Source organism: Tursiops truncatus, chromosome 2, assembly GCF_011762595.2.
Source record: "Tursiops truncatus isolate mTurTru1 chromosome 2, mTurTru1.mat.Y, whole genome shotgun sequence".
Taxonomy (NCBI): Eukaryota; Metazoa; Chordata; class Mammalia; order Artiodactyla; family Delphinidae; genus Tursiops; species Tursiops truncatus.
Window position 1 is genome coordinate 28,099,518 of NC_047035.1, and position 14,662 is coordinate 28,114,179.

Consider the following 14,662-nt stretch of genomic DNA (forward strand, 5'->3'; position numbering starts at 1 on the left):
TCTCCTGACCTCCTTCAGACCTTCGAGGCTGCAGCCTTGGTCATCGAACAGGGAGTTTGTCCCTGAGGTTAGGGGCGGGAGATAAACTCTGGACAGGTCAGCAGTTCAGTTTGCCCAGGACAAGAGAAAGGTGGCTTGGGTACCCCTGTCCCGGCAGGCGTCATCTCGCCTACTGGCCCTCGGGCCGGCCCTGCGTCGCCCCCAGCTCCTCACGGGTTAACACCCCTCGCCGCCCGCTCGCTTCCCAGTGCCAAAGTGGGTGTTGCTGGAATTCCTCTCTCCCTCTCCCGTAATGAGGGGGTTGAGCTGTCCCTCCGAGGAGGGGGCACGGTGTGGATAAAAGAGACGAAAAATCGGGGGGAGGTTTCCAAAAATAAAACCCTCCGGTTCCCATTCAGAAGGCTACAGTGACGGGGAGAAGGCGCGGCGGTGCGACAGCGGTGCCCACCCAGCTAGAGACGGAGCGCGGCCGCCGGGCTCATTGCACGCAGCCCCGGGCCGCTCCCGCAGCCTGGCCCTCGCTCCACGGAGAGCCTGGCCCGCAGTCTGATTCGGGGCCCCCTAGACGGGGAGAGGCGGGCCACCGAGAGGGGACCGGAGCGCAGCCAGAGGGCGGCCGGGCGCACAGACTGCGAGCCCCGGCGCAGTTACCCGCGCGCGCCGCTTTCCGGGCGCCCCGGCGCCATGAGGCTCCCAACCACCACCCGCTGCCCCGGGCGCGTCCTTCGGAACCCCTGGAGGAGCTTCTTGCCTCTCACCCTGGCTCTCTTCGTGGGCATGGGTCATGCTCAGAGGGACCCGTTGGGCAGATACGAGCCGGCTGGAAGGGACGCGAGTCGGCTGCGGCGCCCCGGGGGCAGCCACCCCGCAGCGGATACAGCCAAGGTGTACAGTCTGTTCCGGGAGCAGAACGTGCCCGTTCCGGGTTTGCCGCCCGCGGAGCGGACCCAACCTGGCTGGGGGAGCCCCAGCAGGCCCGCCGAGGCGGAGGCCAGGAGGTCGCCCCGCGCGCAGCAGCCGCGGCGAGTCCAGCCACCTGCGCAGACCTGGAGAAGCCGGCCCCTGAGCCAGCAGCAGTCCGCACCCCGGGCCCAGGCCCCCCCGGCTCTCCCGCGCCTCGGGACCGCGCAGCGGCCGCGGGCTGCGCGAGGGCGGCTAACGGGGTGAGCACTGGAGAGGGAAGCATGGGGGCTGGGGGAGCGAGGGCCGGTCTCCCGTACGCTCGTTCGTGGAGGGATGTGCTGGCTAGAGGACAGGGCGCCGGGCTCTGTCTTTCGTCCCTCTGTCCTCAGTACTGCGGAGGAACAGACCGAGGTCCCGGAGCTGGGGCTCCATCTGACCCACTCTCAAAGAGTTGAGAGGAAAGAGAAACATCATCCACACCCTTTCGTACCAGCTCGCCCAGACCCGACGTTAATCCTTTCCCAAGGCGCCAGGGCATTCGCCCGCTCTCCTCCCTCCCGCCTCCAACCGGTGCCTGCTGACGCCCGTAGCGGTGCGGGGATCTGAAAGGGATCGGGGAGAGGGCAGCGGGGTGGGCATTCCACGCGCTTGAGGCCCAGGGGAAGCTGAGCGGGCGTAGAGCGCGGGTAGGTGGAGGACGTCGGGGGCTCCAGAGCGCGAGGGCAGATGCATCTCCAGGAAGGAGGTTGGCAGCAAAGCCTGCGCGGGGGAACGAGTCTGTGGGTTGCGGCAGAGGTCGGCCTGGGCCCGCGGATGGCTGGACGTGGAAGTGGGCATGGGATCGGGGGCACTTTGGGCAGGAAGCCTGCTCGCGATGTGGCTGTGGCACTGTGGGTCCGTGGGGGAGTGGGTCTGTGTGTGCCCCTATGCAGCTAGGTGTCAGCGCGACTCGCGCACTTTGCGGGGCTAAGTCTCCCCCCTACCCTGAGACGACCAGCTGCTTGCCGGGGGCTCCCTCGCAGCATGGGAGAGGTTCCCCAGTAACCCCCGGCCCCGCTGAAGATCCTCATGGCTGCGGGAGGCTCAGTCTTGCCTGAGTATGACAGGTATCTCCAGAATGGAGGGCACTGGAGGCCCGGGCAGTGTGGGGATGCGTGGGGACACCATCGGGGAGGCTGGGAAGGAAGCTGGCAGCCCTTCTCGGCTTGGGCCCTATTTGCCAGTTGGGTTCAGTCCCCTGGCTCATAGCGTGAAGGACACTGCAACCCCTGTTCTACTCCCGAGGATGTTCTTACTGCCTCTCCACTCACTATTTTCCTAGGCTGCAGCACTCTTCTCCTGTATTTCTCTGCTTAGAGAGACCTTCCTGACTACTCCTGCCCCACCCTCTCTCTTCCTTCACCCTGCTCTACGTTTCTTCATAGCACTTATTCCCATTGGACATATTATGTTTCTGTTTCTGCGTTTATGGTCTGGTCTCCCAGCCCACGCTAATGTAAGCTCTATAAAAAGAGAGGTTTTGTTTTGTGCATTGCTGTGTCACCGGTGCCTAGAACAGTGCTCGTATATAGTTGCTGCTTGTTAAGTATCTGTTGAGTGAGTGAATGAATTCCCCGCTGCCCTTGGAAGGCCCAGCTTAAGGCAGACAGAGTAGACCCGAGCACTGCCAAGTCGCTTACACAGAGGATCAGTCAGAGGGTGGTAATGGCCTGTGCAAGTGAATACATACTTCTTAAGAGCAAGTGTGCAGGGCCTGGGATAGGGGATGGGGCCCCGAGACAAAGGCATTGTGCCTGCCAGGAGGGCAACTCAATTACTTCAAATCGAATTGGAGACATGGACAGATAGGCACTGGTGAACATGCTTTCTAGTAGCAGAAGCTTCATGTTAAGAATAAAGGAATGGACGGCTGTGGCTGACGAGCCTGGAGGAGAAGGAGGCCCTGGGGTTCGATGGGCAGCATGTGGGGAAGCAGAGGGGAAGTGGCAGGAGTGAGGTCCCGAGTTGTAGCACTGCCCAAAGACAAGGGCTTTCCACTGTTGGCACTGGCCTCGGGGCAGGACTGCACCCTGGTGTAGGGGAGCCACAGGGCTGAGGCTGGAGGCGTAGGTTGAGCCGGATCACGGAGGAGCTTATACTGTCGGCGTTCGGGTGGGAGTTGGGGGGAGATGGGATAGTGGAGTGGGGGTGGGAGGGTGCACTCTTCGCAGTTGTGAAATGAGGTGGTGACGAGCAAAGCAGATTGTCACCATGATAAGGCTGGTAGATGTACACAGGTGTGTAAGGACCTGGGCTGGGTGCCACCCACAATCACTTGCCATATACAGGTGCACACGTCACATCACATGCTGGGGTGGCTCCTCCCCCAGATTATTTTCTGCAGCTTTGATAAAGGGTGGGTTCCTCTGGCACTGCAGCTAGCCACTCCAAGTCATCTGGGGAGGGGCTGAGTGGCAATCTTGTCCATCGGCTTCCTCTCCCCAAGTCCATTCTAGCTCCTGGCTTCTGGCCAGGCTGGTCTCTCTGGCCGTTGCCTTGTGAATTGCTCAGGGCCAAGGACTAGGTGCCACCTGCTGGTAAAGCTTGGAATTGCATCACCACTACTGGGGATTCTTCATTCAACAAACGTTTGGAAGGTCTCCTATATGCCCGGCACTTTGCTGGACCATGGGGATACAGCAGTGGCCAAGACAGCCTCTGTCTCCGTGGAACTTGCAATGTAGTGGGGTTTTATTGCACATAATGAAGATTTTAAGTGTGCACCAGGCACAGTGCTAGGTGTCTGGGACACAGTGTAACCAGAGCAGAAAATTCTTGCACTATTGAAATTCACAGTCCACAGGGGACTTTTTAAGCCATTGTTCCCCAGCATTCAGTGTTTCTTAAGCTTAGCCTCACAGCATACCACCTTAATAATATTTTCCTCTATCTTTTCCTCCTTGTTCTATTATTTTCTTAAATTTAGAAACTGTTAAAATAACAGGATTTTGTGTTTTATTTATTTTTAAGTATTTTATATTATGAAGTTTTATACAAACCTACAAAAAGTATTGGAAATAATACAACTAACAATCCAGCTTTTTCAAACCTTAATATTTGGGCCTATTTTGCTTCTGATTTTTTTAGTCGAAATATCGTCTATAAATTTGTCTCCCTCTCTCCCCAGAGTTAACCACCACCTTGAATTTACCCATGATTCCAATCTAGGTTTTTATAGATGCATGCATCCATAACATATACAATATTGTTTTGCATATTTTAAACTTAGATAAGTGGTGCTATGCTGCCTTATCCCTCTAAAATTTGCTTTTCCAATCCTCATTAGATGTTTGAAATTTAACTACATTAATATAATCAGCTCAAGTTTATTCATTTTAATTGTCGGTCATTATGTCATTGTCTGAATATACCACAGTTTATTTATCCATCCTTCTGTTTTGGGACACTTAGATGAGTTACATATTTTGGTATTACAAACAGTGCTTGGCATTTTTCTACATAAATAAATCCATTTTCAAGGACACTTTGTATCACTATCATAAGCTGAAAATAGTACCACTTGTCATAAAGAGGAAACTGTAGGAAAACTGAAATGAAAACAAAATGTTCTCAAAGTCTAGTCAAATACAATTATCATAGGAAGTTCAGCCCCGTAGTTCTCCCTACTGGAAATGGCAATTGGCAAGGGCTGGAGAGAGAACCTGGCGTGAAGACCCAACCTCCGACAGAGATTTTTTCCCACTGGTCTAATCACACTAGAACGATCACTAAAAAGGGAATCACTTTCTCGCTGTGTGATTCAGCATTGCTGCATGTTGTGATTATGGAAATGTCATACTTCCTTTCCTACCAGAAGGGTGTTGGGAAACATTGGATTAAGTGAAACAAAGAGGTATTAAAAGTACACCACATGTCAGCCACTATGTTAGACTCTAGGGGCACAAAGAGGAATAAGAAAGAGCCCTCAAGGTACTCAAGACAGAGACATACACCAACAGCCTGAGGTAATCAGTGCTAAATGGTGTGGCGGCTGGAGAATGGGGAAGGCTGGGTAGATGGCAGGGGAGGTTTCACACAAAGGAGGTGACGTTTGATCTGGAAGTCTTGGAGCGAGCCACGGATCTCAGTCGGCAAAGGAGAGGGAAGGCAGTCTAGGCAGAGAGAGCAGCTTAAGCAAGGGCATCAAAACGTGCCCACACACAGTGCAGCTGGGGGACAACAAACTTCGTATATCTGGAGGATCATAGTTTTGGTTGTAGGTGGCCATGGAGATAAGGGGGGAAGGGGGGCAATTAGACTCCACAGGCAGGAGGGGTCCGGTTGGCTTTGTAGAGGCCAGTGGAGAGCCTTGAGGCGTCTATAACAAAGGACCAGTATGACCAGATTTGTTCCAGGTGGAACAGCAGCTGTCCTAGGCTGTTAGCCAGATGGGTTGGGCAATGATGTTGGATACTGGGCTAATGTTTGCTGAGTGGTGTGGCCTGGAAGCCTGGGCTTACATAATCTCTGAGTCGTATCTTCCAGAGACTCAGAGCCACTGAGTCTTTGGCCCCAGCTAGTCAGGCTCATTTGCTCTCTCCAGATAGCCAGAGCTCACGGAACGGTCATCTCCCACCGGGCACCTCCCTGAGCCTGTACCCAAGACTCTGGCTGGGCTCCTGTATCCCTCTTGAGTGCCCGCTTTGCCAAGCCCTGCCCCCCTGCTTGGCATCTTTGATTCTGACCAGTTCTCACTGTGGCCCTAACGGCCTTGAGGGCTCTACCGTGGTCAAGCCGGGCATGCCGAGCTGCTGCCTTCCTACAGTCAGCTCCGTAGCCATTCTGAAGGCATCTAGGGTACCAGCAGGCTCAGGGGGGCCTCCTTGAGCTGGGCTCCACGCCATGACCTCTCAGCCAGGTGGGCCCCTCAGTCCGTGCTCTCTGGACTCCCACAGACCCTAGTTTTTAGAAAACTCTTGCTGTCTGCTTCCTTCTCAAAGACCTCTCAGGCCTCTAAGAGGCCTTGCCACCACCAGAGGGGGTAATGACTCACCAATGGGTGGGTAGTCCCCCCTCCCACCAGGGCACACACTCAGAAGCCCTGGCTGTGAGGACCAGCCCCTTCCCCAGAACCTAGTGACTTGGGCCCTGATGGGGAATAGGCAGCGGTGCAGAGGGGCTTCGAGGCGGCTGAAATGGCACAGCCCTTGGGTGGGAGGGCATTCTGGGGCCTCCCTGGGAGGCAGCTCCCCACAGCTTTGGGCCAAAGAGCCAGGAATGGGCCTCAGCTTTTTCAAGCTGAAGGAATTTATTTTGAATGTTTCATAAGGTTTCAAAAACCACACGAGCTTTGGGGGCCACACAAATGTCAAACCAACTCCTAAGTGGGACCAGATGCTCACCATGCCGGCCACGAAGGTCACAGGAAGGGCCCCCCGGTCTGTCCTTCACCCCACTCTTGGGCTCCGTACCTCTGCTGCCCCGCTCACCCTGAGCTTCAGCGAGCGCTGAGTAGAGAATTTCTGATGGTAATGATGGGGTCTGTGAAGCAGAGCCAGACCCAGCCTGAGCTGAGAAGTCAGGGCCCCAGAGGTCTTCTCCAGATAGAGCCCTTCTCGGGAAGTCACCTCTGTCCGGGCAGCTGGGTTTTAGATCGACAGTCAGGGTGGGTGAAGGATACTGGTGCTGCAGGGGCCTCACTCCACACCTGAGGGCAGAGTTCGGGTGAGTTAGGTGAGTGGCCCTGGTGGCAACTGCTGGTCAGTGTCTCCTGCAGGTGTCTCGGTGCCAGCCCTAAGGAGTAGCTGGGGGAAGGGCTATCTCCCACCGAGTAAGTCCCATCAGCCTGCCCCAGTAAAAAGCGTGCTCACCGTGCAGTGCAGCTTATCCCGAGTCCCCAGCCCCATCTTCCTACCAGCTGGCCACTCCCTCAGCTCCTCTTAAAGAGAAATTCTGGAGCTCCGGCTCCTTCTGTCCCAGCCAGTGCTCCGTCTGACCGTGCACCAGCCTGCCAGAGGGCTGAGGCTCCTCCCAGTGTGCATGTGTTGGCAGGTGCTGCACATGTATGTCCTTAAGGCTGTTTTGGGTACGTTTTCCAGCTTCCCTTGGATTATCAGCGTTTGTTGGCAAGGGCCATGGTGATAATTTTTTGGTGAGAGGCCATGCGGAGCTGGAGCGTGACTTAGAGTTGGGTCAACTGAGGTTTGAATCTGGCTCTGACATTTACTTATTGTTTAGTCTTGGAAAGTGACTGAGACACTCTGAACTGGCTTTTTGATCATCTTCGTGATCCCTGTGCCAGTGTGTTGGGGGCTATATATCCTATCTCATTTAATCCTCACAACAACGTTAAGCAGGTATTATTATCTCCATTGTACAGATGAAAAGAATGAGGCTTCCCGAGCTCATGCAGAGAATGGCAGAGTCAGGATTCAATCTTAGCTGTGAAGGAGCCCAAAGCGCCCGCCCATGGGCCATGAGGCCTCCCTAGAGAAGGGGGACAGTGCCCGGCCTGGCAGAGTTCCCCCAGGCCCTGCCTGTAGAGGGTGGGACCGTCAGTAGGGCTCTGTGAATAGTCCCGCTCTGAGCACCCTATGCTGACCCTGTTTTGGTGACCCCGCAGGAGGAATGTCTGCGGGGGACAGTGCTGCCCAGGATGGACAACAGCAAACAGTACCAACCACTGTATCAAACGTGAGTGCCTCCACCGCATCCACCCCCTCCCTATCTCTGCCTTGAGCTGGGCGGGGCATGGGGACTCCAGAATCTGTGCGGGGAGCACAAGCGTCTTCCCCAGTCTGTCTCCTGAGCAGGTAGCCCCTTTCCAGGGGGGAGGCAGTGGAAGAGAGGAGATTGAAAAATGCCTCCAGGGCATTCCCTGGTGGTCTGGTGGTTAGGACTGGCGCTTTCATTGCCAAGGGCCTGGGTTCCATCCCTGGTTGGGGAACTAAGATCCCACAAGTTGCATGGCATGGCGAAAAAAAAAAAGGCTCCAACTGAAGATGGCTTTTCAAATAAAATCCCCTCTCTTGTTTGTAAAGTTTCCTGTATTCCCCACCTGCTGCTCCACTGTGTTGGGGCTCCTCCCCAACTTGCCCTGTGGTGCTCACATACCCCTGTGGTCTGCGGAACACACCTGGCCCCAGAGCCTCTGCATCGCACATTCCTGGGGGGACCACTCCCAGCGCCGTGCTAGGGGAGTCCACCTCTGCTCTGGCCCCTGGCCCCTGGCGGGCATCCTACCAGGACGGTCAGATGAGGCTTTGATCCTGTGTCTGGAGCAGTCTTCCTTTCAACCACTCCAAAGCCTGGCAGGCTGGCCCAGATGAGAAAAAAGAGGGTAGTCATCTTAGTTATGTGGAGACCAAGGAGTGAGGTAGGAATAGTCGGGCTCTGTGCCCTAGCCTCCACTGATGGTACCCTCGGAGGAGGTGACAGCAACACGAGAGCCAGGAGCTATGCAGCTCTGTGCAAGACTCACTTCACACGTCCTGTGGGGCGGGGAGAGCCACTCACCTTTTGGCAGGTGAGGAAACTGGGGCACAGACAAGTCACGTGCTCAAGGTCACATGGCCTAGAAATGGCAGGATATGAACTCAGGTAACCTGACTCTAGGGTCCCTCTTCTTTTTTTTTTTTTTTTGGCGGTACATGGGCCTCTCACTGTTGTGGCCTCTCCCGTTTCGGAGCACAGGCTCCGGACGCGCAGGCTCAGCGGCCATGGCCCACGGGCCCAGCCACTCTGCGGCATGTGGTATCTTCCCAGACCGGGGCACGAACCCGTGTCCCCTGCATTGGCAGGCGGACTCTCAACCACTGCGCCACCAGGGAAGCCCAAGGGTCCCTCTTCTTAATCTCCACACTCTGCTGCCAGATATCTTACCTCATCTTCCTGGACCTCACTTTCTGCATCTGTGAACTGGGGATGGCCGTGTACTACTGTTTCCTTTTTGACTCCTCCTCTACCTCCTATTACTACTACCACCATCACCTCTACCATTACTACTGCTACTGTTACCTCTACTACCATCACTACTGCTACAGCTGCTGCTGCTGCCGCTACTACCACCATTACTATTATAACAATGACTACTACTTCCACTAGCTAACAGCCGAGGATTTACTGTATGCCCAACACTGCGCTAAGCTCTTCACATACGTCATCTTAGTTGTCTCCCAATCCTATAACATGAGTATTTACTGATCATCTATCCTACTTATAGTCGAGGAAACTGAGGCTCAGTTTGGTTAGGAAATGTGCCTGAGGAGACAGCAGTACTCCAAGTCCTGGAGCTGAGGCCTGGGGTGGGATGTGGGGCTGGAGATGAAGAGGAGAGCCCCTAAGTTCTATTGAGCTTAGCAGAGAGTGTTGCTGAGGTTTGAGTTGAAGTTGGGGCGGGTGGCTTCAGGGCGGGTGGGCATGGGCCTCGCTCTGGCCCTTCAGCCCTGAAGGTTCTCAGTTTCCTAACTTTCTCATGACTTTCCAGCGTCCTTCTCTGCCAATCTGGAGTTTCAACACTGGAAACTCGAGGTTGGGTGAGTCCGCAGACTGTCAGAACTGACGTGTGTGTGCACCCTCGTGCCCTGATCCAGGGGTGCCGCTCCAGCCTGCCGTCAGTATCCACTCCACCCCGGGGGGCCTCAGCCCATTGTTTCTCTCCCCGGCCCTCCGCTGCTCCCCTGGTCATACCTGTGGCCCTGGCACACGGGCTGGCAGCGCTCCTGGAGGAATTGCCACTGGGCGTTAGCCTTTCCCACACGAAGCTGGCTCCCCACTGAAGGCCTGTGTGCTAATTAGCTGGGCCCAGCGCTGTTTGCTTGTTGCTGTTTTGCTGCTAATGAGCTTGATGAGAACCACGTGGGCAGTGGGGTGTTGGCCCTGGATGGCTAGGTCCGGAGCTCTGTCAAATATGGGGCTCTTGGTCCCACGCCCTGTCAGCTGGCTCTCCTGCTTCCCCCGTGGTTTGCGTCTCCCTATCCCCTCCCCACAGCTGCCCTTCTGGCTGGAGCAGAGGCTGCCAACGCCGGGGAATGCTCATGACTCTGGCCTAGTGGTTTCCCACATGTGGGGTGCCTCTCCTGGCCTGGCCGCGGCGCGGGTGGTGACAGGGAGGGGTGTGTGACATCCCCCCAACTGCCAAGAATAAAGTCTAGTCCCAGAACAGTGTGGGGACTCAATCCATCCCCTGGTCTCTCCCAGATATCTGTAGGTCCAACCCACTGCCCCTGCATAGCGAGTGATGGCCTTTGTCCCCTGGCCCACTCCCGACTCCCACTTGCCCCCTCTCACAGACTCCTAGGTTGCTGTAACATACCAGCCATCTCCTTGGCAGGCCCCTTTCTTCATCCCTGCGCAGTCACTGGACCTTGGGGACCCACTGTGTCTGCAGGTGTCCACTGCTAGAAGCCCAGCTGCTCTCTGCGCCCTGGAGGGGTCTGGAGCTGTGCCCCCATCTCCTCCTCTGGTCTTGGTATCTGCCTTTCCTTCTGCGGCTTTGCCAGCTCGCCACACAATTTGTGTGTTTACGTATTTGTGGAGGCAGCTGAGTGGGGCCTGCCAGCCCGCTCAGCTGAGGGGAAGCAGTGTAGGGTGTGGGGTGCCAGGGTCCTGTTTACAGTTAGGGCCTCTGGAAGACTGTCCCGTCTTCCCAGACTGGCTCGCCCCAGTGCACACACAGCCTTTGGGAGGCTTCTGAAGGCTCGCACTGGGGAAGGGGATTGGAAGAATTCTTCGGCTTCTTGTTTTATCTCGGCTTAGATGCACGGGGGCTGGGGCTGTTCTGGGGAGAAGTCTACTGAGGAGCGGGCTAGGTGGATTACCATCTTCCCCTCCCCCCAGCAGGAAGGCCCCAAGTTAAGAGCATGTGCTTTAGAATCTGGTGCCCGATTCAAGGCGTCATGGGTTTGAATCCCAGCTCTGTGTCCTCAGGCAAGTGCCTGGCCCTCTTCCAGCCACAGTGCCTCACCTGTTAAGTGGGTATAACAATCTTTATAGAGCTGTTTTTGAGAATGAATAATAATAACACACTGTAGCTCTTACAGTGTGTTCTGTGCATCAGAACTTTATTATTAATTTTTCATCCTCACAACAGCCCTGTAAACTAGAGTTGATCTTTATCCCCACTTACAGATGAGGTTAACTATTTGTCCAAGTCACGCAGCTGGCAATCAGTAGAGCCTGGGTGTGAATCCAGGTAGCCTGCTCCAGAGGAGAGGGCTTAACACCGTGCTCCTGGGAAACGAGCACGTGTGTGTAGAGAGCCTGCAACATGGTAAGTTTAGTTGTTATTTTAACCTAGATCCAGGAGGCTGTGCTGCCTGCCTGGGTTTCAAGGCCGACTCCATCACTTAGCTACAGGACCCTGGGCAAGTTGCTCAAGCTCTCTGTGCCTCAGTTTCTTTTCCTGTGAAACAGGACTAATATTAGTCCCTGCCTCAGAGAATTCTGAGGAACAAATGAGATAACTTAGGGCAAGTGTTTAGTTCAAGGCCTGGCACGTTCTGTGTGTTCTGTACATGTCTGGCCTTGATGCTGCGAGCAGGGACTGTGTCTACCAGCCCACACCATGCAGCACAGTGGCAAGTGTTCACCGGATACAAGGTAAAGGCTCAACAAGCATGTACTGAATGACACAGGGCCTTTCCCAGGCCTGTGCAGAGAAGTCCCCTTCTGCTGCCCCGGATTCATCGGCCCTTTTGGAAAACTCCCCACGGTGCTCAGGAGACCCTGGAATGGCCTAGGCATTTGTGCTTGCCTTTTAGTCCCAAGCCTGTGTGCGCATGGGGCCATTAGAACCACATGCCTTCTAGGCCACAACTCAGTGCTGTGAAGACCCTCATCCCTCCTGATCTGGGCTTCTCCTGGGCTTCCCTGAGGGAGTTCCCCTGGCCCACCCATCCCAGCCCTGTAAATGACCCCACCCAAAGGGCAAGACTATAGCCACCCAACTTTGGAGCCAGAATCCCTGAGTTCAAACCCTGCTCCATCATTTACTAGCATGGTGATCTCAGGCACATTGCTGGACTGCTCTAAGCCTCAGTTTCTCCGTATGTCAAATGAGGATCAGAATAGCACCTGTAGTAGTTATAAGAATCTACAGAGGAGATGTATGCAAAGAAATCGACCTCATAATGGTAAATGCTGAACAAATGTTGGGGAAAAGGGTCAGGGCAGGGGTGGGATTTGCAGGTTCTTTACTGACTGGTTAAGAGCTGCCAGGAGCCAGAGGCTTGAGTCTACATATGGCTCGTCTCTGGATGAACCATCCGATGAAACTCAGTAGCTGGTGGGAGTGGTGGAGAGGAAAGTGGAAGGGGTTAAGGGGAATAATCACATGACTTCAGTGGAGACCCAACTAACACGAAGGGTACAGACCTAGCAAGAGACACTGCCCCTCTCTCCCCTGACCATGTAGAGGTACCTTAGACCTTTTTGGTAAGCAGGTGTATGCCCCCAAGGCTTTTTGCTTAAAGGAGTATTTAGGAGATGCTTTTATCCCAGGGGCTGTATCCTGTTGATACCAGCAGAGTGCCTATTTGATACGTGTTTGTTAAAGGACTGAGTGGGTGAATGATTTCACAGGTGACCTGGAGGTTTTCTTCTGCCATCCTCAGCTGCCTCTTCTCACCTCCTTGGTTGGCTTCTCCTTTTCTACCTAACATCTTTTTTTTTTTAAAGCCAAGTTCTTTTTTTTTTAATTTTATTTAAATTTTATTTATTTATTTATTTTGGCTGTGTTGGGTCTTCATTTCTGTGCGAGGGCTTTCTCTAGTTGTGGCGAGCGGGGGCCACTCTTCATCGCGGCACGCGGGCCTCTCACTGTCACGGCCTCTCTTGCTGTGGAGCACAGGCTCCAGACACACAGGCTCAGTAGTTGTGGCTAATGGGCCTAGTTGCTCCGCGGCATGTGGGATCTTCCCAGACCAGGGCTCAAACCCGTGTCCCCTGCATTGGCAGGCAGATTCTCAACCACTGCGCCACCAGGGAAGCCCTCTACCTAACATCTTGATGTTGGGCTGCCTCAGGACTTTCCCCAGATCTTCTAAATCCCCCCCACAAAGAGGGGGCCATATGAAGCAAGCAGAGCATTACTGAGTACCAGTAGACGCTGTGCCAGACAATTAACACGCAACAGTAAGAGCGGCCGTGCTCACTCTGTGCCAGGGACCACGCTAAACCCTTCACCTCCCTTCCCCCTGTGAGTGGCCATCACATCACGCTCTGTCCTGGCCCCTCCTGTGTCCCTGGCTACTGCTTCTCCTCTACCTGCTACTAAACACTGGGTGTCCCAGGGCCGAGTTCTGGGTCCTCTCCTTTTCTTTCTCGCTGCACCGCTCCTGGAATGATCTAATGCATTCCCATGGATGTAAACATCGTCTCGGGGCTGATGACACTCAGATTTATATACATCTTCAGCCAGTCCTCTGCTCCAACCTCCAGGCTCCTTTCGTCCCGCCGCCTCCTCAACATCTGCTCTTGATGCCTCCCAGCCACCCCCACCCCAACTTGTCTCAAGCGAGCGCATCGTTTCCCTCCCTCTGAGCCCATATCCCTGCCCAGGTCTTACCCATCCTGTCAGAGGCATCTCCATCTATATGAATGCTTAAGCCAGACCATTCAGGACACCTCCTCTTGCTCAGGCTTCTATCCAGTTCATCCCTGAGCCCTGTTTGCTTTACTTCCTAAATCTCTTGAGAGTCTGTTTGCTTCCCGCCCCCCACACCCCCACCCCCGGCTGCTTCTCTAGTCCCGGGCACTAGCACGCTCTCCTGGGTGACTGCTGCAGCTGGCTGACTGCTCCCACTGTCCCCCTTACTCTCCAGTTCTTTCTCTGTAAATTAGATCATAACACATCCCTATTGAAACCTTCCTGTGGCGGTGTGTCCAGCCTTGTCTGTCAGCCCCTCACTCACCAGATCCAGCCTGGGTTCCTGGAATGTGCTGCCCCCGGGCTGTTGCACATGCTGCTCTCTCTGTTTGCTTTTCCTGTCTCTTTATGTGGCTGCTCCCTGTCTTCCTTTCCAGCTCCCCCTAACCGCTCTGTCTAGAGCTGCCCCCAGCAGCCTTGTTACTCTGGATCCCAGCCCCTGTATTGTTTCTTCCACCATTCATATCCCAATTTCTCTTCCTCTGCTTGTTTTTTTGCTTGTTTTATGAATTTCTCTAAGTTGGAGGCTCCGTGAAGAAAAAGACACTGTCTGTCTTGCTTACTATCCTAAGCAAACAGTAAATGTTGGACGCACGACCACTTTCTAGACGCTGAGACTTGCATAGATGAAGGAACTTGCCTGAGGTCGTGGGGTTGGAATTCAAACGCAGGTCTCCTTGACTATAAGGCTGCTCTCTCCTCCACACTTCTGCCCCCACCTTCATTGAGTTGTAAATGGCAATGGTGTATTCCTTCCCTCTCAACCTTCATGGGTCCTGGGCACGGAGCTGGTGTGGCTGCAGAAGGGCTTGGATGGCTCCGTGTTAGCCACAGAACTGTCTTGCACACCCTGGGGCTGCTCCCCTGGAAAAGGCTGGGTCCCCGGGCTTGTCCCTGATGGGGGCTGCTCCAGGACCCCATCTTCTCTCATCTCCCTGGCCTCTCTGGCACTGAGGCCTTTAAATCCCTGCCTCCTCCCAGACAAAGCCCTCAGGGCTGTGATGGGGATGGACAGGTGACTCATCTGCTCTAGGGCAGGAGCTAGAGGCAAACCCACGCCTCTGCCCTGGGCCACAAGCCCTGCCCAGTGGTCCCCTCCTCATGCCTGCTGGAGCCAGTGGGGATTGGGGCTGC

General features: G+C 54.8%; 1 protein-coding gene across 6 annotated transcripts in view; it reads left to right on the plus strand.

Annotated features, from left to right (window-relative positions):
• The first annotated feature begins 406 nt into the window (after positions 1-406).
• Positions 407-14,662, plus strand: part of LTBP2 (latent transforming growth factor beta binding protein 2) — a 98,084-nt gene continuing 83,828 nt past the window's right edge. For 2 of the 6 annotated variants that reach the window (XM_073800239.1, XM_073800241.1), the window contains exons 1-2: positions 412-1,163; positions 7,505-7,575. In XM_073800239.1, the coding sequence (XP_073656340.1) occupies positions 685-1,163; positions 7,505-7,575 (550 nt within the window). In that variant the 5' untranslated portion in view covers positions 412-684. Of the gene's footprint in view, positions 1,164-7,504; positions 7,576-14,662 lie in introns of all 6 variants that reach the window. The other 4 variants (XM_073800243.1, XM_073800240.1, XM_073800238.1 and 1 more) reach the window with 4 other exon arrangements.